This window comes from Leptosomus discolor, chromosome 9 (genome assembly GCF_034619465.1).
Source record: "Leptosomus discolor isolate bLepDis1 chromosome 9, bLepDis1.hap2, whole genome shotgun sequence".
Lineage (NCBI taxonomy): Eukaryota > Metazoa > Chordata > Aves > Leptosomiformes > Leptosomidae > Leptosomus > Leptosomus discolor.
In genome coordinates this window covers 42,071,305-42,095,303 of record NC_141399.1, presented here as the reverse complement: position 1 = coordinate 42,095,303, position 23,999 = coordinate 42,071,305, and the positions used below count along the sequence as shown (strand labels likewise).

At 48.4% G+C, this 23,999-nt stretch overlaps 3 protein-coding genes across 3 annotated transcripts; 1 reads left to right on the top strand and 2 right to left on the bottom strand.

Annotated features, from left to right (window-relative positions):
• Positions 1–5,317: 5,317 nt before the first annotated feature.
• Positions 5,318–14,136, bottom strand: ZBTB33 (zinc finger and BTB domain containing 33). Its single transcript, XM_086469900.1, has 2 exons — positions 14,109–14,136; positions 5,318–8,260 (listed from the first exon to the last, which is right to left on the bottom strand). The coding sequence occupies exons 1-2, from the start codon at positions 14,134–14,136 to the stop codon at positions 6,219–6,221; spliced, it is 2,070 nt and encodes a 689-aa protein (XP_086326026.1). The 3' UTR covers positions 5,318–6,218.
• Positions 14,137–14,402: 266 nt separating this feature from the next.
• Positions 14,403–19,679, top strand: NKAP (NFKB activating protein). The gene is made up of 9 exons (XM_086469960.1): positions 14,403–14,656; positions 15,097–15,177; positions 15,543–15,616; positions 15,826–15,945; positions 16,374–16,419; positions 16,826–16,941; positions 17,052–17,127; positions 17,604–17,753; positions 18,404–19,679. Exons 1-9 carry the CDS (start codon positions 14,403–14,405, stop codon positions 18,576–18,578), a joined length of 1,092 nt encoding a protein of 363 aa, XP_086326086.1. The 3' UTR covers positions 18,579–19,679.
• Positions 19,680–19,966: 287 nt separating this feature from the next.
• Positions 19,967–22,472, bottom strand: AKAP14 (A-kinase anchoring protein 14). Its single transcript, XM_086470686.1, has 5 exons — positions 22,361–22,472; positions 22,197–22,288; positions 21,861–22,040; positions 20,422–20,474; positions 19,967–20,051 (listed from the first exon to the last, which is right to left on the bottom strand). Exons 1-5 carry the CDS (start codon positions 22,470–22,472, stop codon positions 19,967–19,969), a joined length of 522 nt encoding a protein of 173 aa, XP_086326812.1.
• Positions 22,473–23,999: the final 1,527 nt, after the last annotated feature.

Sequence of the window (23,999 nt, the reverse complement as noted above, 5' to 3'; positions counted from 1 at the left end):
TAGATTCTGGTCTGCCTTACTCCATCTTGTGCCAAGCTGAAGTAAGGGTAGCCAAGATTGATAGTTGCCAGCGAGTATCAGTCTGTTTAAGGTGAGGGTGCTTGCAAACAGCTCGACTTGATGCTTGTTTTTTTGGCCTTGGGGCTCCAGTTGCTGGGATTTTTTTTTTGGGCCGCAGAAGGTAGCTCACGTCACTTGTTGGTTACAGCCTATGTGCTGGAAAAATCTCGGGGGAAACAGCAACAGTGTCTCCAATTTTAACGCTCATGAAAAGAGGTAACATCGTAGGATATTTTCATGTATGCCTAGCAAAACAATTTGAATAATGTTTTTTTTGAGGGGAAAAGCTTTGACAGGCAAGCTGATTTTATTTCAGGGTGCTTCTTAAGATAGAAGGTGAAATGGAGTTGTCTCTCTGAATTCTGCGTAATTAATGCTGAAGTCAAACAGTTCAGGTGGTTGCACTGCCTAAATCTTCCTTGTATTCCTATAAAGAGCATCAGGAACTGTCCACGAGTCACTGAAACAGTGCAGTGAAAACTTTTTTGTTTTCTCCTTCTGTTTGGTTGGAAATTTTAAGCTTGTACTTTTAACTTTTTTAATGGACTGAATCAGCACCCTGAATAAGCACCAGTTTAGTAGCTGTATTATGGGCTGCACATAAGGAATATCCACTGCTAGTTCTCCAAGGTGTAAGTCTCACATGGATAAAATTCAACACCCTGTAATATAGGATGAAACTGATAGGAATTTGCAATTATTGTTGTGACTTTCATTTAATCTTCAGCTGATGACTGTGCTGATTGATCTAGATTCCAACAGATTTTGCATGCGTCCTGCATAACAAAAGAAGGTCAGCTTTGTTATGTGACACACTGTCCTGTAAAGTGTGGTTCTACTCCAGGAAGTGATTTCAGATGACAGCGTTCAGATCTGAGCTGCTCAACCTGAACGTTCTCAACTGCTTACTTCAGGGATAAAAATAAGGTATTGCCATTTTACTCCTTGTTTCCTAAAGATTTAATTTCCTTGGCATCAGATTGTTGACCCTAATCCTCAGTTGTCTACCTTTACTTTCAACTGATGCAGACAAAAAGGTACCTAAAAGCTAAATCTGGCTTTCAGAATCTAAAAGTGCAATACATGCGGGGCCAGGGCATCCTCTTGGACTTTGAACTGTGGCACCTCTCTGCTTTTAAGCTAAAAAAAAATAAAATAAAAAAAAAAGAAAAGTACTGTCACCATGAAAAACAAACACTGGTCTCTGATCTCACTTTTCAAAGTACACCCACACTTTATAATGTTGGTTTTAATCCTATGCATTTGCAAAGCCTTTAGGTTAGGCTATGTGTTAACCTTATCGTTTCCACTGTCAAGTACTAGTCAGTGTATTAATAAGCTAAAGGATGACACTGTTTGTCCAGAAGCAAGTGTAACTTTTCTCCAGTAACAAAAATAAAATGGCTGGAGAAAGGAAGACAACTCATGGGATTTAAAGCAGTAGTGTATGCAGAACATATTCTGGTGACATTTTGTTTTACTATAGATTGTTGAAATGCAGCTCCTATAATTTCCATGCTGGAAATAAATTTGTATACTAGGGCATCATCTGTTTTATATTATATTTTCCTGAATTAAATCTTGATAAAGAGATAATGGGCGATTTCAAAATAAACAGTACTTGTCCTGACGAAACTCCCCACAGATCAGAAGTGCACATTGATATCAGAAAACACTTTATTGCTGCATCTTTGAAATAAAAGCTAACAGTCCGGTCCCACATACTCTACCATTTGTGCCTGTCAACTAAATAGGGCTAGAAGGACTAGGGGACACTACAGGACAGGACTAAAACTCATGAGGGGAACATAACTTAGTGGCAGAGAAACAATTAGGAAAGGGTTGTGTCATTGGTTTTGAGTTGACAAAGACTAAACTTAGGAAATTATCCAAATTCTCTTTTTTTTTTCCCCTAAGGAACGTTTAAGCAAAAGTTACATTGCTGCTTTAAATTCACTATAAAGGGACATTTTCACATTTAAAAAATTACTGGTGGGATTTTCTGTTGAACTACCCATTTCCTTCTGCTTGAGTAAAACTAAGCGTTTAATGTAAATGCAACATTCTGCACTGTATTCATCATTTCTTATGAGAATGTCAAGATTGTGACTCATATGTACCCTTTTATTACTTTACCAAAGTTAAATAAAATTGTGTGACTTTTGTAAACATTTATAAATTGCATTTGACATTTTAGCAACTTCTCTGTTTTACCAGCATCTCTAATGTTAGTTGAGGAATTCCAGTGTAATAGCATCATGCATTTAAAAAAAACGAAAACAACCAACGAAAAAAACCCCACCCCAACAAACTGTATTTGCTATATTGGAAACTGGTGTTTCTACTAGCATTAGCCAGAGCCACCTTTTTTTAAGTTCTGTCTTTAAAAGCCCCAGACGCCCCCACACTTCATAGTTCTGCAGCTCTACCCCCACACCAGGATGCCCTGACTTCAGGCACTCTAAAGTCATTACTGCTAATATTTTGCTAAATACAGAGGCAAATAACCCAGCCAGTGCAGCGTTCTTCTTTACTTACTTTGATGTTTTACTGTATTACTTTGGGCCCAGTTCTGTCCTGATGGTGTCAGCTGCTCTTCCATATTAGCAGAAGTAGGTGGAAGCCCTATGCCAAGGAGATAATGGCATCTAAACCATCATTTGATACGTTACTTATTAAACTGCATTCCTTACCTGTAATAAGAAATCCACATCACCTAACTAATTTTCTCCCTGTCAGCCACGGTTCGCCAACAATCTGCCTCTTCCAACTCATAATTAGTTGGCAGCCTGGTGAGAAGGGGAGCCCTAACCATGAGTTACCCGAAATGCACTGCGCTGGTCACTACCTCTGTTCTTGACTTCTAGCTCACCCGCAATGACGGCAGGAGTTGGACAGACTGTTCCACAGGAGCTCCGCCTATTCTAAGAGTCAGTGTGTATCACACCATTCAGCTCACGGTACACAGTAGCTGGAAAACTCCAATTTGCTTTCTTGGAAAGTGCTCATGCAAAAACAAATGCACACCCACCAAAACCCAAATAAAAACACCTCCCCCTCACCCCCGGGGGCGTTCCCTGCTATTCCCAAAGACCTGGAAAAGGAAGCTACAAACTGTCAGTGATCTAACACGTTAGACTGCAGGAGTTGAGTTGTCGTTAAAAAGAAACATGCTACACCCATCTTTAGAATTAAACTTTTTTTTTATTATTTTTTGCCATAGAAAGCTCTAAGAACTAATATCAAGTATTGATTAATGAAAAGTAGAACACAACTTTAAAAAGTATGTTAAGGAAAGACTGTACAATTATATACATTACAGACCCGGCAAAAATGATGAATGTTTCACGCGGAACAGTTCCTAGGCAATAGCTGTAGAACTCGAGTGTTCAATGTATATAGTCATCAGCTTCTGCATCTTTTTATAAGCTGCATGCCTTAACAGTACAAAATAAATAAGCAGTCAACTGTTATCTCAATATTTGATTAATTCACATACTGGAATGCTGTGGTATGAATCCCCGAAGAAACCATACAGTGAGGATGCAGCCACCATTACCGTATTTTGCAGCAGATCTGTTAATGTTTTTATATGCATATAAATGACTGTCAGGTTTGCTACCATACTCTGTTGAAATTTTTAATTTTTATATAAGTGCTTTTTCAGCTTCAATCTTTTTCTTCTGTTACCCCAAAGCCAATTTCTTAATATTTACATAAGGTTTTTCATTAAGTTAAACTGGAAGCTAAGTGTTTACAAAAAACAAACAAAAAAACAAATATAAGTGCAATAGCCAGAAATCTAAATATAAAAGCTCATGGCCCCATAAAAAGTTTTAAAAGAATGGACTTACCATGTTTCCAAACCAATAAATACTGGAAGTGAAATTAAAAAAATGCTTTACATGACCTCTGGACTTTGGCTATCAAAAAAAAACCACTTCCAAGGAAAACTGAAGACCCTGAGACACATGCAAGCACGAGTCTTCTAGCAAAAATAGTTAGAAAGCCCTAATTTTCCAGTTTTCCTCCCAAAAGAGACCTTTAGGAGACAGTTTAATTTAAGGTTTTAAATACACCAGCAGCAAATATTGATAGCCATTATGTTTAATTACGACTGAAGGTACACTTCGCAACGTATGCTTAATTCCACAGGTGTCATGTCAATTACAAAAAGAACATTGCATTTTCCTCATCAAGAAGTTCAGGAACTCTCCATGGAGCAGCCAGCCAGCTGCCTCAGCGCTACCTGAGCTGCCACGGGCAGTCAGTACTGATGTCCTGCGAGGATTAGGTTCGATCGCAGGGAACATCCAACCTGTAAGGCTTGCGAGCGAACCCCACTATACGCAAAGGGGGCTGCAATATGATCTGGACATAATCACGTGTATCATGTTCTTGGCCTACAGAACAGAAGTGCTGAGCATTACACGCATAAGGTCAGTCCTCCTCTTTCTCCCATTGTTACTCGTAGGGATTTCTGATACCCTTTTTGATAGCTCAAGTTGTATTTGAACCATTTACCATTTGAATGTCTTTCTGCCTACAGTACTGTATGTCTAAAACCTTAACCGTGAAGTTCATAGGATCAAGGTCCTTACTTAAAACATGAAAAAGAAAGGAAAAAACTTAAATTACAGTTAAAGTAATGAAAGGTTACGATAACTAACTAGTGCTATGCACGACAATCTTCCTCAGTCATCTCTAGAAGTTGAGCAGTTTTCACATTACCATTTACAAAAATTCAACAAGTCACTAAATCTGAAATGCTAAACTATGACTCCGGTAAACAGCTGTTTGTTTTTCTCAGATCTAATGTTTCCTGTTGGACCTCCAATTTATCTTCTAAGTGCCTAAACATGTACCAATTGCAAGGAGAAAAAAAAAAAGACAATATAATAAACCCCAAATGGAAAATAGATGACAACTAGATAACTGCAGAGAAATGATACTTTGGATTATGGGGGATGGAGGCTATTTTTTACTTGTTGGTTTAGTCCTCATGCTTCTGCACCCTATAAATGGCAGGGGGGCAGAATCCAAATCCCTGTTTCATTTAAAGATCTAGCCAAACAGGTATACAAGATGCTCAGCAGTCTCAGCGCTAAACTGATACAGCACTTAGATTATTCCATAGTTTTGAGAAGTAAATTTCAGAGCCTTCAGCTACAAAAAAAAAAAAATTTAGCATAATTATTACCTTTTTTTTTTAAATACCAGACTGAAGCCTTTATTCCTGAAGAGAAAAAAAAAAAAAAAAAAAAAAGGAACAGCACTTTATTCCAAACTAACTACTGGCATCTTAGTAAGAAAACCTAAACATTATTCCTCAAGCTTTGAAAAGGCAAAATTATCTCCTTCCTAAGCGTTCTAAGCTTCTTCATAATTGAGCTTTGTGTGTTTTGGGGCTTTTTTCCCCACTGCAAAAAAAAGTAAAACATGATGGTCCAGACACCGAATACTCTGCTCACCATACTGCCAAGTATAAATAAAGTTTGTTCAAGTTAGCCCTAACTATCTCTTGCTGGCAAGACTATTTGCATAAAGGCAGCTGATTCATAGTGCTTATAAAAGCAGAACTAAGATGCTAGTTTGAAAACACACTACTCCAAACTACTGAATCAGTTATTTTGGACCCTTGCAGTAATGCATTGTTCACAAAAATAAATATGAGTTGTGGGATTTTTTTTTCCTTCTTAATGGTTCCATATTCAAGAGACTACAATGAAACTCTGTTTTCTTGGTAACATCTAAACAGAATTCAGCATTGAAGTGCTAACATGAAAAAAAGGGCTTACATAATAAGTACGGTACAGGAAATACCTCAATTACTTTAGAAGAACGGTTCCTAGCTCTTTAGAAGAAATTGTACCTTTTCAAGCTACAAATCCCCACGATTTGATCAAAATTAACATACCAGAAAACACTGCCAGCTCCTTGGAAATGTCTTATTCTCTATTCAAGTAAACTTTCAGATGAATCACTTCCACAAATCACTTGCAGCTACTAATGATCCACCTAAGTGCTACCACCATTTGATGACTTGGTAGAACAAGTTGTTTTCACTTTAACATTTGATTTTACAGTGGTTTTAACAGTTCGTTTAAAACAGCTGCAGTATTTCTGCAGAGAATCCTTCTTCCAGCATTTAATGCGTTTCAGTAAGACTCCGGTATTACAAACTCAAATTCAGTACTTCCCTCTGATGGATTTTGTTTAAAAATTGCTTCATTTCCCTGCGGAATGAAAATGTCATCCCAGGTAATTTGTTTGGCTGGAGGGTTAGATGTTGTTCCTTCAGTGCCATCCTTCCCTGTGCCAACGCGATAAACAATTCCACCCTCGTTTATGACTGGTATACTGCTCGAGTGATCGCTTATGTACGCGTACTGTCTGATCTGCAAAGACCTGCAAGGATGCAGCCGATAAAGCTTGGTATCTCCAGAAGGGTCTTGGCTATGAACTGATCTTATGTGGGAGGCCGTAATTTGGTAGTTGATGAAAGTTTTGCCACACGTCAAGCACTGGTACCTTCGCTCACCGGTGTGGTGAATTTCATGCTTTGTACGGTACTCTGCAAGAGGAAAAACCTTGTCGCAGTATCGACACGGATACTTCTTCTCCCAGGAGTGAACGTTAAAATGTCTCCGCAAGCTCGTCAGGCACGCGTACGATCTCTTGCACACGATACAGATGTAGTAGACTCTTCCATCCACTATGAGCTCGTAGTGGTCGTCGTGCTTTACTTTCATGCGTTTTCTGTTCGGAGAAGCACCACCAGATGTCCTAGGTGTCTCAGCAGGCTTGGCTTCGCCCTCCTCGGAATCACCCTTGACAGGAATGACTATGTCGTATGTGTCCTCACCGATATTCGCATACACCTTACAGCCTGTGGATAAGCCTCCTATTTCAGTTGCTGTATCCAACGTTATGATTTTCTGCCCTTCTGCCACATGCTTTGGTGCTACACCTGAACCAAATTCCTTGTTGTTTCCAGTAAGGACATCTGAGATTTTTATTTTAAATTCTCCAGGTTTAGAAAATGGCTCTTCTGAAAACGTAACCACCTGTTTTTTCTGTACACCCGATCCTTCAGGGGTTGCTGCCTTGGGTAGAGAAGGTTGCTGAACCAAAGAGCTACTGCTGACTGAACCAGGACTAGAAGAGCTAATGACATCGACATCATCTTCAGCAACCTCTTCATCATCAACAGCAGTTGTTTCCACTTCAGTTAAGGAGCCATTATTAGACGGCTGCTGGTTCTCCTCAACTAAATTAATTGTGGGGGTCACATGTGTTTGATGCAAGGAGCTGGCACTGAGCGAGGAGTTAAGCAGAGGCTTATTTAGCACAATGATATTAGGAGTCAAATGCTGCGGCGTGGCAGGGACAAGCGATTCGGCACTTGATTGTGTTTGGTTTGGGCTTAGCTGACTGGCAGACGGAGTGAGTTTTGGAGCTGCTGTGCTGCTCGTCAAATGGGGAGAGCCACCACTGCCACACGATTTTTGGTCAGAAACTCCAGCTGGACTTGAGCAAGGCAGGTTCTGGGTTGCAGCATTTGTATCTTTAGTACATTCTTTTGGGGGAACAATCTCAGAGCAAAAAATTACATCATCATCCTCATCGTCTGAATCACTCACTGTAATTTTCGTAGTCTCATATTCTATGCCATGTAAGGAGAATGATTGCGTTATAACCGGCATCCCATCCGCTACCTCTCGACTCTCTGGCCTTATTACAGGTACTTGTGTTTCAGCATCCTTTTGGCCTGGGCTAGAAGTTGAGGTTCCTGAAGCACCACCTTTGACCTCGCTTGGCATATTTTTTCCTTCAGACGGAGGTATGCCCAGATCAGCTATGAATTTCACACCCAGCTGTTGTCCTGATTTAATCAGTTCATCAAGTAAATCGGATCGAATGCTGATTATTTTGGAACTATAAATATAGTTAAGAATTTCTGCAAAAATCTCTGCCCTTACAAAGCTCAGTTCGACCACTTGCCCAGCCACTGAGAAAAGCTGGTGGAAGTAAGTGCTTGAGGCCGAAAGGATGTTTCTGTGAGCTCGAAATTTCCGGTCCTCCACGATAACAGTGACATCACAAAAAAGTCCGTGGCCTCGTTGTTCATTCAAAGACTGAAGGAGCACACTAGAATACTGAGTGTCTGTTGCAGAAATCAGTTTTTTCCCCTCCATTCCTACAAAGAGAACGTAAAAGGCAGCAAATTAGTAACGCCACAGATTTATGGCTTTAACTGCATGACGACATTCCCACATTTACTGTTTATTCCTTCTTTTCAAAAAACAAATCTGAGATACTATTCATAAGCTTATATGCTACAGCACTCTGCAAATTTGTTTCTTATTGTTACTTGACCCCTTCACCTTCCACACAAGGTACGTCCCAATTCTGAATATATCCTCTGTTCTTACAAGGTGAGGAACAGAGAAACAACTGCTTGCCTCATTCAGCAGCAAATAAGGTAAATTTGAAAACCAAGAAGGTGCAAGATTCGGGTCCCGCAAAAGGCTTTAAACATTATTAGCGATTTGTTTTTAACTGTGAAAACGTTCCGTAAATTGTTATGAAAAGCCCGATTAACATCCAGGTTATTTACGGGCCAGAAAACAAAATCTGTGCATCCGTATCTTACCAGTCAACCGCGGTTCATGAAAACGCTATTGATGCTTCACTTCCTCGCCCAGAAAAAGAAACTTTTATTTTTCACCCCTGCTCATACGCTTTCAGGGTCGCTTTGTGTTTGAAACCGAGGTAACAGCAGCAACAGCAGCAGCACGGTAACAAAAAGATCTGTAAAGTCAAACTAATCCATCTACCGGCACTTCCGACGAGCTGCCCGCCGACGAGATGCAAAAAACAACATCAAAACACACGAAGAGCGAGGTAAAGGCCCTAAAGCCCTTCATTTCACTCGCCAAACTCCCCTTCCGTACGCCTGGAAGGGCAGGACGAGGCGCTGAGGCCGAGCCGCCCCGGCCGCCCTGCGCCCGCCTCCCCGCCCCCGCCCCCGGCCCCGAACACCCCTCGCTCCGCTCCGAGGCCGACCGCTCGCCTCCCCCCCTGCAGCCCCCGGTGAACTTTACCATGAACACGAGCGCTTCGGGAGGGCACCGTCGCGGGAGGCGTTTCGCGGGCTCCCCGGGCGGCCCCGCCTCAGCGAGACGGAGCGGCGGCGCTGACGGGCGGCGGGCGCGGGGAGCGGCCCCGCGGCGGCTGCTGCCGTGGCTGACGGGCGGCCCCTCCGCCGCCTCCGCGCAGCCAGGCCGTGCCCGCCGCCGTGGCTTCCTGCTCGAGGCGAAGCGAGCGGAGCCAGCCCCCACCGGCGGCGGGAAGGGGAAGGCAGCCCGCGGCGCGGAGGAGGAAGGCGATGCCCCCCCCCCCCCGTTACCTGCGCTCCGGCCGCCAGCAGCCGCACAACGGGCAGCAGCAGCGGCCGCCGCCGGTTTTCGGGCTTGGGCGCCGCCCCCGCTGCGCGACCGTCAGGGGGCGCTGCACCACGCTGCCCTCCCCGACGGGCCGCCACGCTCCGCCCGAGCGCGCTCGTCACCCTTCGGCTTCCTGACCCGAACGGCCTCGGGAGCCTTCGGGCGCGCTCGGGAAAGGAGGGCGGGGCGGGGCGGGCCTCCAGCGGGGGCCTCAGGCCGGGCCCCCCGGGGCGGCCTGTACCCGTACCCGTGCCCGTGCCTCTCGCCGGGCCCCTCCGTGCTGCCGGGAGCCCCCCGGCCGCGGTAGCGGCGTCGCGGGCTGAGGTGGTAAGCTGCTCCCAGGAGCCCCCGGACGCCGCCTGGGGCTGCACCGCCCGGGTCACCGCTCCCCCCCCCCCCCCCCCGCCCCCGCGCCGTCTCCCGCCCCTTCGTGTCGGCGCCTTCGGGTGCACGGCAGGCCCGCTACAGGCCCCGAGCGTCGGCCGCTGGCGGGGCGGAGCTCCGCACCTCGCCGGTCGCCGGCCCTGCTCCACCGGAGGCCTTGGGCAGCCGAGGGCCGAGCACACGGGCCTCGCTTCGGCCTTGGCAACTCCTGCCTGGCTCCCAACTCCCGCTCTCCTCGCCCCCGGCGAGGCCCGCAGGGAGCCCCCCAACACCTGCCTGATGCCTGACCCTGTTGGATGAGGCTGTGGAGAAGTGATGGCAGCAGGTCATTCCCCGCTGCGGCTCATTTCCTTCCCGGGGGCAGAGAGCGGGCTGGCGCTGCTCTGCCAACCGCTGACGCAGCTGGCACCTCCGCCCAGCAGCGAGGAAATCTCCCGTCACCTCCACCCGAACACCCCGGCTCGCACTGCAGGATCATTTATTTTGTATTCTTTGCACCACGGCGGCCGCGTGTTAAGAGACTCCGCCAGGGGCTGTACGGACGTAAGTCCTTTGGCAAAATGCGGCGCTCGGCACATTCGACATGTGGTCATCAAAGTGACACAGCCACAATGCGGTCTCTTGGAAACTGTCACTGCTCGTGAATGCTCAAAGAGCACCAAGATCAGAAACGATATTTTTCATCTTCAGTTACTGATCTGTTCCCTTTTTTTTTTTTTTTTTTTTCCTATGGATTGTGTAGACTTGAACCACAGGGGTTCTTGATTTTTCTTAGGATTCAAAAACTTTGCCAAGAACAAACGTCATTCTATCAAGTTTGACCAAAAACATTAACAGGCCACAGTCACTGGCACAAATGACTGCAATCCTTCACTGCCATGTATCAGCAATGAAATGGTCCTGCCCAGGTTTATGAGCCCTTCTAGCAAGAAAATTGCCAGCCATTCTCCCTGTATTTGTACAGCTGGTAGCAGAAGTGCCTGTTTGAAGTGACCCTTCAGCTCTGAAATGTTACAATCTTTCTGTTTATTTATAGGTTCTTCCTGAGAGCTGAGGGAAGAAGAATAAATAATAGAAAAGAATACTCAGGGGAAAAAATAGGCTTTTCTTCCTCATATAACCCTTTGATTAGTTTTCTTCTTTGATATAGGTTCTTAGTCATTTTTACACTCTTAATGTATAATCCAGTGTTCTTTTTTCTCCTCCGAAAATGTCTGATGGTCCAAATTGAACCATTTCTTAGCCTTTCGTCCTCTGCCTTTAAGGAGTTTTCTTCTCCTCGTTGCCTACCTCATTTCTAAACAACTAACAGGAAAATTTACAGATAAAGATGAGCACTGATTTGGAAGGAGCCCTGCTCCTGAAGCATCATCAGTTCTCAAAAATCAAGTTTGAACTGCTTACCCTTAGGCAAAGAAATGCTGGCTAATTTCAAAAATGCTGGTCTAGCTGTAGGAGTTGCACCATCTCCTTGACTTTTACTTTTTTGCAGAAGCTTCTCCCTACGGCAACTTCTTATATCAGATATAAAATCTGAACCTGTCACCTTGCCATGGTCAGGGCAGAGCTAATGCTGTAGCCAGCATAAAAAATGTTACTGAAGCTGCCACTCAGTCCTCCTGCACCTGAATGCAGAATTTCAATGTGAATATTTTTTTGTCTAGCATGCATCTCTTAGTTTTGGGGAGTTTTTTTCCTCTCTTATTTTTAGATAAGCCTGGGAAGTGTTTGGTGATTTGTCTCACACAACAACTTATATAGTGACAAAATAAAAAAAAAACATTTTGTCTAAGTTATTGACAAGAAGTATCTACGTGGTGTTCTTGGAACTGAAAAAAATAGGTAAGAGACACAGTAGCAACTTTTATTTTGATGCATACAAGTGATCCAAAAAGCTCTGGGATGGAGGCTCTGAAAATACGAAGCACAAATTTAAAGAAGTGATGTATAAGTTTTTTGAGAAGAAGAAAGCTGTGCAATTCAGTGACAAGTTTTCAGTTAAGTAGTTTGAAGAGCTCTCTTTTTTAAAAATACAGTTTGTGGGAACAGAAAATTCTTTTAAAGACTTGACAAATCTGAAAGACGAAGCATTCTCTGTCATGAAAAAATGCCTTTTACATTAAAATAGATTAGATTTGATAAACAGGACAGTGAGTTTCCCCTTAGGGCCTTCGATAAAATCAAAATTCAACAGTTATCCTAGCTAAGACTACGTTTAGGGACAGAAATATTATTCCACTGTGGAATTTCAAATAAAACACCACTGCATCTGAAGGACTCTAAAATACTAATTTCCACCATTCGTGCTTCAAGGTGTTTTCAGAGAGTATTTTTCCTGTCAATCCTGTTCTATAAAGCATCATATAACTGAATTTAAAGTCCAACGATACTTCTTACTGACATTAGTAGTTGTTGTAGATGCTGTTACGTACTGTATGTATGTGCATTGTATAACCTGTGAGTAAAAATAGTTCAAATCACTTTACAACCTTGAGTAACAGAGCTGCAGAGCGCTCCTGAGAGGTAGATGTTTTAGTCAACATTTTGCCAAGGCAGACCCTCGGGTGCAGACGTGAGCAGCCTTACCATGAGAGCTGCCTCAGCGCAGCCGAAGGCCGGTACCCAGCTGTGTGCCTCTGAAACCCCCTGGCTACCCACCTCCCTGCCAGCCCACCTCAGCGCACAGCAAACACAGGCTCCGGTGCACAGGGTGCACATTTCAGGGTCTTCCACCCCTTTTCTGCGGCAGCCCTGAGCCCTGGCTGTGGGGGATCCCAGGGGAGAAGCTAGGGAGGGCCATGTGCCCTCATGAAGGCCTCAGGGGTACATTTACTTGCCACATGGACAGGTCCCTACATTATGTGTCTGGCCCAGCAGCTTCCATCTCTCTCATGGGTTGGTGCCACAACCTCCTGTAACCCTGCTGGGAGAACATAGTGGCCTGGACTTCTTCCTGGGGACATCTGACTTCACATAGCACAGGGGTAAATGAACTTGGGCAGCCTGAGGAGAATGTGGATATGGGCTGGTAAGCCTCAGGATCACTCTAGTTTTCGGGTTCTTCCCGAGACTGGAAGCTCAGAGAGACAGAGTCACTGAGCTTTAATTCATGCAGCATGGATTCGGCTGGCAAAACTACAGCCACTGCAGACTTCCAGCTGTCTCATTCAAACAACCTTACTGCCGACCGAAACAACAGCCTTTTAAAAGATAGCCTTATCTAGTTTAAATAGGCAAGCAGTAGCCCCTGACATTCAAAATATTCACAAAGCCCCACAGCTCGGAGATACCGGGCTGTCCCCGGACAGACACAGGACACGGTAACACCACACACATATGCAAACCTCTGGTAACGTCTTTTCCATCCCCATTCTGCATGTGGTTGCATGCACACAAGGCAATATACAATTTAAATAGCCTTCTTCCTCCTTACAGATGTTTTTATGCTGCTTATGATAGGTTTGGGATCACTGAAATAGTGTTTCATTTGTGAAAAAGAGACTGACATACTCAGACCTCTTTTCTAGACAGCATAAACCAGCGTGGGCTTTCGGGGATGGAGCAGCCGATTGAAACGCCCTGTTTAGGCCGAGCTCGCAGGCGTCCAGCGATGTTACACTGCACTTCCCAGGGCAGAGCAGAAAATTGGAGTTTTTTTAAGAAAGCACAGCTGCAGGGGGGTCAAACCTGGCACCCTGAAGGGGCTCACAGAAGGCGGCCAGTGAGCGTCTTATTTAAATCGTAATTTGCACAATTTTCTTCCCAAATCGCTGCTGTTTCGGGTGGTCCTTACGTGCAGCCGCCGAGACCGGCGGCCAGAACCACGACAGGCCGCTCCGGGGGGTGCCGCGTTCCTGAATGTTCACACATCGGCCGCGAAGGTGCCGGGCGGCGCCGGGCCCCGCTGCCCGGGGAAGGGCGAGCCCCGGCGCCCGCAGCCCCGCGGGGCCCGGGGGAGGGTAACGGGGACTCCCCGCCTTCCTCCCCCGGGGCGGAGGAGCCGGGCCCGGCCGCGGGGCGGGCCGTGAGCTGTCCGCCGGGCAGTGCTGCTCCCGGGCCGCCCTGGACAGCTCCCGGCCGCGGCCCCGCGCCCGGCTCCCCGCCCGTGCCCGCGGGGCGGGGACGGGCCTGCGCCGCCGCCGCCCGCCGCTGCCCGCCCCCCCCCCCCCCCCGCCCCCGGGGCACGGCCCCCCGCCGCCGCCCGCGCCGCCTTACCTGGCACGGCCGCTGCCCGCACGTCCATGCTGCCGGGCGGCCGCTCGCGGGGCCCCGACCCGGCCACCGCGGGGCTGGCCCGCCGCCGGCAGCACAAAGGGAGCCGCCGCCGCCGGGAACGCCGCCGCCGCGGCGCCGTGTTGCCGTCCGGGCGGGTGGGGCGGTGCGCCCCGCGGGCGGGGCCGCCCCGCTTCCGCCCCGCCGCCGCTGCCCGCCCCCGCCCGGGCGGGAGGGCGCCGGAAGCCGCGCGCCGCCCGGAAGTGGCTCCTCCGCAGCGGCCGCCCCGCTGCCGCCATGGCGCCGGCGTCGCGTTCCCGCAGCCCGCCGGCCGCCAGCCCCGAGCGCCGCGGCCGCAGGTCGCGCTCCCGGTCCCGCTCCCGCGAGCGCAACGGCGTGAAGCGCCCGAGCCACCGGCGGAGCCGCAGCTGGTCCCGCTCCCGCGAGCGCACCCCCGGCGGGCCGCGCTCCGCCGCGCACCACGGCCACCACCACGGCAAGGCCTGGCCCGAGTACTACGAGAAGGAGAAGGAGGAGATCCTGCGGCAGAGGCGAGCGCCCGCCCCGGGCTGCCCCCGCCCGGGGCCTTCCGTGGGGCCTATCCTGCCGGTTCCTCCCCTCCGCTCGGAGGAACCGGGGAGGGGAGGGCAGGGCGCCGGGCCTGCGGTTCTCGGGGAGGCGGCGGCCGGGCCTGCGTCCGTCCGGCCCTTCCGCGGCCTGCCGGCGCTGTGCTGCGGCGCTGCGCGGCGCTTGATGCCGCTCCGGCCGTGCCCGAGGCGTTCCCCGCCGCTGTGCCGGGTGCTAACACCCGTTACCCGCCGGTCCTCCGCAGCGTGCGGGGCTTTGCTCCCGGCTTCCCGGGCTGCTGGCGGTCTCTTCTCCCCCCTGTCGCTGCTGTAGGCGATGAGCAGTGGCAGCAGACAGCGGGGTTGGGAGGTGGGTGTGCTGGGCACGGCACCCTCGGCGTCAGCGAAGGTGTTTTCTGCTGCAGGAGACTCAATGAGAGAGAGAGGATTGGAGAACTGGGGGCACCTGAAGTCTGGGGACTGTCACCAAAGGTTCCCGACCCCGAGTAAGGCGTATTCCTTCTTTCCTTCTGTTTTTTGTGGGTTTTATTGTATGTCAGTTTAATTTACACAAATCTGTTACCCCTCTGCTAGTCCCTCTGCCACAATGCATGGTGTGTCAGTTCATTTCTGAATCAACAAGTCCCCCGTCCCCCCCATTAATTCCAGCATATTAATTATGCAAGAGCTGATTTACTGTAGGTCAGGTGACCTTTGTGTTGTGGTTCTAAATGCTGCAAATTAACCATTTAATAGTTTACTGTACTGCAGGTATTGACTCAAAATACAGAACCCTGTGTTTAATTTAAAATCTGGTTTGTGGTATTCAAGATCAAAGATTTTAAATAGCAAACTTTTCTTTTTCGTTCAGTTCCGACGAGCATACGCCGGTAGAAGATGAAGAGGCGAAATCTAAGAGTAGTTCATCAGATTCCAGCTCAGAAGGTATTTTGTTTTGCTTACACAGCTCGTTTCGAAAACGGGAAGCTACCGAAATCTGGGCTCTGCCATTGTTGCTTGCAGGACTTTGACAGGTGAAAGCGAGCGTGGTGGGCTGCAGCCCGAAGGAGGGCGTTGCTTTGGCAGTATGGGGAAATTCAGCTGGAGCTAGGTGATTGTCTGCTCTCTAATGTTCGCTTTTTAAAACATTCTAGAGGAAAAAAAGAAAAAGAAGAAGAAAAGGAAGAAGAAAAAGCGGAAGGCATCCAAAAGAAAACGCAGAAAACATTCTGAGGACAGCGACAGCGAGTCGGACTCAGAGCAGAACTCCAGCGGTAAGAAAAGAGGGGTTTGGCTAACGTGCCCGGTGCGAGAGCTCCCCTCCTGCTCCACTTCTGACTTCTGCGGTGTGCTTGCAGTGCGCCGAAATTGCGGCGTCCATCCCCTAACCCTTTTTCTTTCACCGTCTCGCTGGATTTGCAGTGCCTTTTCCCTGAGTGCTTATGGTCTGGCCTCGGGAAATAGGATTTCTGAGTGGAGCACCCGTTGGGCGTCTCGTGCCAGAGGTGCGTTCGCTGTGTTCTCCTGTCGAACAGCGCTGCAGGCAGCGTTCCGCGGGTGCTCTCGGTTTTGTTTGGTGCCAGAGCACATCGCGTCTGAGAAGCCCTGTACTGAGGTGGAGGCAGTTATTCACCGTGCAGTGAGCTACTTATTATAGCTGATCATTTCTTTTTGATAATTGATGTGCTTTCTTTTTCTTCAGATGAAGATAAAAAGAAAAGCAAGAAGAAGAAAAAGAAAAACAGAAAGTAAGTTTCCAGGTGGCTGTGTGTAATTCTACCTGCTTCCGGCAGAGGGCAGCACCGCTTGCCGAGCAGGCGGTGAGGAAGGCGGCGCGCTCGTAATTAGGGCTGTAAGTCCTGTCGGATGATCTTAATGGGATGGATTTTCTTGAAGTCTGCAGAACCGAGCAGCGTGGAGGACTCGCTGCAAACGCAGGGAGCCTCTTGCTAACGCTCTGCGAAAGGCACAGCAGTGTCTGCATTGTCTTTGTTTTGCCGGAAGGCGTTTTCCATGAAACGCCAACAATCTGTGCAGCCAGCCTTCCCGCAGGTGGAGGTTGTCTTGAGAAACTAATGATGTGAGTGTGATCCTGGTGTTTTCTTTCGTCTTAAGTTTTGGTAGGTAGCGTGTCTGTCTTTGGCTTTGTCGCAGGAAGAAGTATAAGAAAAAGAAAAATAAGAGGAGCAGGAAGGAATCCAGTGATTCAAGCAGTGAAGATTCTGATGATGAAACGTTTCAAGGGGAAGATCTCTGGATTGAGAGATCAAGTAGGTTGAAACGTCTGGGTGTCCTTTCTGTGAGTTCTTAGTTGTAACTGTTCTGATAGCAAAGAACAATGGGCACAATATTAATCTTCCCCGTGATTTGATTGTTGCAGAAAATACAGAAGCTGATAGCTTGATTGGACCGGAAGCTCCCAAAACGCACGCGTCTCAGGATGACAGGCCTCTGAAGTGAGTAGCCAGCTCTGCAGTACTTTGACCCCGTCAGGTAAATCAAGCCTGAAGGCTGCCGTTCAGAAGGGCCCTTGTAACGATACGGCACGCGCCAGAGAGAAAGGCCGTGCCAGGAGCTCACGGACAGAAGCGGCAGTGGTGCTAGCCTTTACCCTGGCCTGAATTCACGTGGAATTTATCCTTTTTAGCCTTGATTCCTAGAAAATTAATTGCAAGGTGCCTTTATGCTAATGCTCAGCAGCATGGTGACTTTATAGTGTCTTCATTACTGTTTAATCAGAACGAGTTCAACTGATAATTTGAGATGTTGTTGCTGGTGTTATCTATAAGGAAGAAACGGGGCAGTATGTGGGAAAGAAAAAGTGCTTAAAAATGCAGCTGTAGCAAGTAGTGAACAGGGAAAATGGATGTTTAGCTCAGGCTCTCTCTACTTGAGACTGATTGAAATCACTGCTTTGTTGGGTTTTTTTAAGCTACGGACACGCCCTCCTACCCGGTGAAGGCGCAGCCATGGCAGAGTACGTAAAAGCAGGAAAACGAATACCCCGGAGAGGTGAAATCGGCTTGACCAGTGAAGAGATCGCATCGTTCGAGAGCTCTGGTTATGTCATGAGTGGCAGCAGGTATGGTTTTGGTGATGGGAACAGTTCAGTGAAATTTTCAAGGGCCGCTTCCTCTGTTGGCGGGTTGGAAGACTGCTTCCAAGCTCTAGTGGAAAGCACGGAAGAGAAGGTGCTCTGGGTGCTTGCAGTGATCTACACTAAACTGCCTGTTGCTATAGATAGATGGTGAGGTTTTTAAGGACACTTCCTCCTCAGGAGCAAATATTCTTTCCAGGTGATATACTTTGAATTACCTTATATCTCAAATGAGGAGATGCTTGTGTCAGGTGGCTCAAAGGTGGTGTGTTTGGACAGCAGTGGTGGTGTGCTGGCTCTTCAGCAGGAGACAAACCCAACTGTGAGAGGTTGGCTGCACCTTTTTCTCTTGAGTCCAGCAGGAATTTAATTTAAATGTTGGTGAGCCAGCAGCTGACACCCTGGGCGTAGGTGGGGCTTCTGGCTGACTGCCCCAGAGCAGACACCCCCAGAAGTCCGTTCCTTGCTCTGCCACGCTCCTTCCTGGGAGGGGTTGTGTGCAGTTTGGATTCTCTAGCGTAGGTGTCTGTATTTATAAGCCCCTGAAAACGTTCCGGCCAGTTGATGGCTGGAGGCCACAACGGGGCGTGACATCCCTCTGCCCGTGCTGACGTACCCCACGTTCTGCTCCGCAGACATCGCCGGATGGAAGCCGTGCGTCTGCGCAAAGAGAACCAGATCTACAGCGCGGATGAGAAGCGAGCTCTGGCGTCCTTCAACCAGGAGGAGAGGAGGAAACGGGAGAATAAGATTCTTGCGAGCTTTCGAGAGATGGTCTACAGAAAGACTAAGGGCAAAGAGGAAAAATAATTCTTCATTTGAACTCTACCCCATAGCTTCTACCCAGCAGCAGCGAACCTGTTCTAGTCATGATCTGAAAAGAGCTGCAAGTGCTGCAGTGCCTTTCACCCAACAGGGCCAAGCCTCAGGATTACTTGTACCGAGGAAACAGAGGTGCTTTTGGATGATTTGGTCACCATCTACAAGGAATCCCTGTAAAGTGAAAGGCTACGAGGCAGGAGCAGGCAGGGAAGGTGAGAGGTGGCAATGTTCTGTGCTCGCTTTGAGTGGGACAAGCAGAAGGATTCCAGGGAGGGCTTTGCCACCTGATGCCTATAAGTGCAAATTTTTCCTTTTGTTTTGATCAATGAGGGTAGACTGGCCGTCAGAAGCAAGCTACCAGTAACAGGAGCAAGAATGAAGGAACTCCTAAGTTCCTGTTTAAGAACTAAGGCTTAGGTATTTTTTTCAGAAGTCTTTTAGATTTATTTTTTTCTCAAAACAGTTGAGTTTGGTTTGTGGCTCAAACTAGACTTGTAAATAGAAAAGAGTTTGTAATTTAATACAGACGAGCTTCAGTTACTTTAAAGCAAGCAGATTGCAATTGGGGTGCACAGTAATAGTGACAGGAGGATCCGATCCTCAACCCACCAAAGCCCGTGGTGACGGACTAAGTTGCTTGCTGCTGCCTCTCCTATGTTATACATAGGTACCGGAGCAGTGGGGCGCAGTGCTTGGAACCCCTGGGTGTACACAGGCGGTAACAAGGGTGTATCTTTCAACTTACTTGCAATTGCTTTTTGTCTATGGAAGCGTTCTAGATTAAAACCTTATTTTAACTCCTGCAGTATTTTAATTTGGTCTGTTGCAGCCGTGTTACACGGCTCTCTTTAAACTCGGTACTCGGAGGCCAACTCCAGCAGTGCTTCTGTGGTGGTTATCTTTGATTCAACGGCGTATTTCCAGACATACCCCCTGTAGCTTTCTTTTTTCAAACTGTTTTAAAACCAAAGTGTTTTCTAGAGGGTTTTTTTTTTTTGTTCCCTTAATCTCTGTGTTGTGGTTCTGGCAGCAGAGAGGTCTTGTATGTTTGTATAAAGAAAATAAAAGTCCTACAACGTTTGCCCTGGAGTTGTGCAGACCTGGTGTTCGCAAACAGCAAGTCCAGCCCAGCTCCCTCCTCCCATTTAGGCTCTGGAGCCTGGTTCTGTCCTGCCGTACCCACCCATACCTGCAAGGGACTGTCATGTAACACCAGTTGTCAGGTCAGGCCGTACTTGATTTTACCCAGATTTCATGCTTTTCACATATTCACAGAGTAGAAATGCTAGTAAGGAAGAGCCGTTCATTCTTCATTGTGTTTATTTGATTCTCCACAAAGTACCAGCAGAGCGTTGGTGGTGGTGAATCGGAGCTGTTTAGAATCTAAGCCTTTCCATGAGGATTATTTTATTTTCAATGATGTCCTTAAGCCACTTTTCCCTAAACTGACACTGTTCTGCCCTGGAGGATGGAACAAAAAGAGGGTAAATGGTAAGAATAATATTAAATCTAGGTTTGACCAGCTGCGAGCTGCCCTTTATTGACAGGGCAAACCTGTCTGCCGAAAAAGAGACCACCTAGACCTGAACCCGGGACCAGTTCCTTATGGGGGAGGAAGTGCTCGTGGGGTGGCTATCCCTGCCTGCAGTGGAGTGAAGCTAATGATAAGCAGGGTCACGTGGTTTTGCGTAGCAAAGTTTTGGCAGCTTCCTCCACCTCTCTGCTATTATTGCAAACTTATTTACATCAAGCTCCCTGTTTGGTTGTGTCACGGAAAAGCTTGCGAGAACTTGGTGAGCTGTGTCAGTGGTGGAACACTGATAACATTTACCTGTGAATCAGCCTGCTGGACTCCAGAGTGAAGAATACCTCCACAGGCAGGGTCTGCAAGAGAGGAGAGATGGCAGAGTTCACATACAAGTGACCTCAAAAACCAGACGTTTTAATTAGGTGAGCGCTACTGTCTGCTTCTTCAAAAATAACCCATTTATTTGTACATTATTTCTGATATGGATTAGGATAGTTTTGGTTTAAAGCCTCTGTGAGTATTCTGTTGTGAAGGCAAAGACTCGTATGTTACAATTTTAAGCTTGTGCTAGGGTATAAGATTTCTGACCCCTGGCTATGAGCTGTTGTGCTGGTTTTGGCTGGGGTAGAGTTAATTTCCTTCGCAGGAGCTGGTTACGGGGCTGTGGTTTGGATTCGTGCTGGTAACACAGGGGTGTTCTTGTTATTGCTGGGCAGCGCTCACACAGAGCCAAGGCCCTTTCTGCTCCTCATCCCACCCAACCACTGGGCAGGCTGGGGGTGCACAAGGAGCTGGGAGGGGACACAGCCGGGACAGCTGACCCCAACTGACCAAAGGGATGTTCCACACCATAGGACGTCATGCTCAGCAATAAAACTGGGGGGCGGTTGGCAGGGGCAGGGAGGGCGCTGCTTGAGGACTGTCTGAGCATCCATCAGTGGGTGGTGAGAAATTGTTTTCATTTGCATCACTTGTCTGTCTGGGTTTTTAGTTTTCTCTCTCCTGGTTATTTTATTTCTCAACCCATGAGTTTTTTCTCGCTTTCACACTCCAGTTCTCTCCCCCATCCCACTGGGGGTGAGGAGGGAGTGAGCGGCTGTGTGGTGCTTAGTTGCCCACCGGGGTTAAACCACATCTGTGGACTCCTCCTTGGGGTTTCATAGCCAGCAAGCAGAAAAGCTGAGGTACAGTATAACGAAGCATAAGTTCTGGAGGTAAAAAGTCTGCTCAGTGCAATTTATTTCTTTTTTTCTCTTGAGCTGCAACATATTATTGTACAGGCGACAAACTTCAGGCTGATTTTGAGAGGGGTTCTGAGCATGAAGCGAGCCAGTCTCCCTCTCCTGACCCTTCATTCTGTAACTCCCCTCTGCTCAGCTCTGCTTGCAGCTGCCCAGAGCAGTTGCTGCTGCTTGGAAGGGGAAGACGGTATGAGCAGGAAAGCAGATGTGGGATCCTGCCAGCTTCTCTGTCAAGTTTCTGCCGGTCTCCACACTTTGGGAACTAAACCATCCTCGGGCTCTGTGCTCTGCTCCCCTCAGCGACTGACTGCTCGTTTCTGTTACACCGCGTTTAAATCTCCCGCCGTTGCTCTGGCAATGCCCGGGCCTTGCCAGCGTCTCTTGTGAGAGCTGCTGGCTCCTGGCCGGTCCCTCCGCTGCCCTGGCGTCCCCCTGCCTTGGGAGACCCCCCTGTACTCTTGTCCCTTACTGGGTTGGCACGTGCCTTTTCTGAGTACTTACAGCAGGCTTGATTTTGGAGATCTCTATAATGAAGTAGACGCTTGCTGTTGCTCGTGGGATGGGTTTCCGGCGTGTTGGGACGCTCCAGCAAACCCTGTAACGGTACCTCTTGCTGTACTTCAGTTCTTCTTCCTGGAGAAACTCTGTCCAGTGGAGCCAGCTTTCGTGAACCTCCCATGTCTGCTGAACAAACAGGTGGTACTAAGGTTCCCTCTGTCTAGTAGAGGTGACTTGAGGAAGGGGCTAAAAAGGAATTGAGGCACTCTCCTTCAATTTTTCACCGTCCTCAACAGTGAGAAGGCGTGACCTTCCTGAATGGACGGAATTGTCACTCACAGAAATGAATTCTTCAATCTGCTGCCGTCCTCTCTCCACTGTGAAGTTGTTGCCTGCGGTCCACTGGATATTTTTGATGACGCACTCCGTTCCTAAGATAGATAAAGTGCTGACAAATCCTTCTGGAAAGACCCTGACACATGCAAATAGAGCAGGCAGGCTACCTTTCTCATTTTTCTCCAGCTCTGGATGATATTCCTCTGTACCGCTGCTCCCATTTTCCATGAGAATGTCAGCTGTTTCCTCACTGGAAGCATTTTCCTCTCCCTTGTCCATTGTCTTCACCTTTAAAAGAGAAACACACAAGCGCAGTGAGAGAGAGTTGCTCTTCAGAGCTGCAGGAGCCATCTGAGAAGCCTCAGACCGATCTGGAAAGGGGTTCTGAGAGAGCGCGAAGAGCAGCGGGCCGGTCTCCCTCTGCTGAGCCCTCCTTCCCTAACTTGCCTCCGCTCAGCCGTACGAATAGCTGCCCAGAGCTATTGCTGCTGTTTCCAAACCGCCCTCGCCAGGCGGGTGGACCCGGGGCGCAGGCGGGTGGCAGCCCGGAGGAGTCTGGTTCCAGACAGGGGTGGCCGGCGCCCAGGGAGCTGCGCCCAGGCCCTGGCAGTGTGGCTGCGTCTGTCCTTTCCTCCCTGGGGACACGAGCCCCGCAGAACGGCTCCCCGGGCCTCAGCACCAGCAATCCAGGGAGTGTTTGCCCAGTGTCGCCATGGCAGCCACAGTCTCCCGGAAGGGGAAGACGTTGTGAGCAGGAAAGCAGAGGTGGGATCCTGCCAGGTTCTCTGTTTGTTATCTTTCTGCCCGTCTCCAGAGTTTGGGAACTAAGCCGGAGCTGTGCTCTGCCAAACACACAGTCCAGCCCGTGGCACAGAGGTGCTGTAGGCTCTGGACACCAATGCTCGCGACACAGAGCCCTGCAGAGGGGAAGGTCCACGGGTGCTGCAGGAGAGAGAGCAGAGATGTGTCAGCAGAACGCAGCGTGCTGACTTCCCAGCAGCCGCTCTTCCAGGGTGACCAGGGGCTGTTACAAGGATTCAGCTACTAGAGCGGTAAATGAGTAAAATGTGCATCCTAGCCCTTGTGGTCTGCTGGAGAGGCTTACTGCCTGAAGGCGAAAGGAGGGAGTGAGAGCGATGGGAAGCTGGTTTAGGTTTGTACAAGGTGCGAGAATGAGCATCAGCAGGTAATACCACAGAGAGAGAGAGCGAGCTGTGAAACTTTCCTTTGTTCTGGGGTTCTTACGGGAGTCTTCCTCGTTTGGTTTCATCCCCTTAGTAACAAAACTGGGAAGAATAACTGCAGCACAGGTGTCTGCTTTGAAAGACAGATGGGAGAAAAGGACCCTGGTGTAGGAGCTGTGCCAAGACAGAGGGAAGCATTTGAAGGGGAACTGGTCAACAGGTTGGAAAATGGCCTAGCAGCTGCTGGAAGGTCTTGTGCTGGAACTGCTGGGGAGCAAGACTTGGGACACAGACCCCTGAAGAGCTCTGTGTGTGTGACAGGTGAGGCCCACTCATTTTTGAATCTCATGCGACATTGGAAGCTTCTTCCAGCCGCTCTGGACATGCTGTAAGGTGAGCACAGCCCGAGGCATGGTGTCAAACAGAAAAGGCCTCTTTGAGCCCAAAAATTCTCCATGTAGACACACCCACCCAGGCAGAACAAGCCTCACAAGAGCTGTTCGAGGCCCCTTGGTGTCTGGAAGGATTACTGCAAACCCTACCTAAAGCATCCCTGGTTTCCTTTTCAGCTGTCTGTGTAGTTTGGGAGAGGTGCTCAAGGGTAGTGTGAGCCCTGGACGCT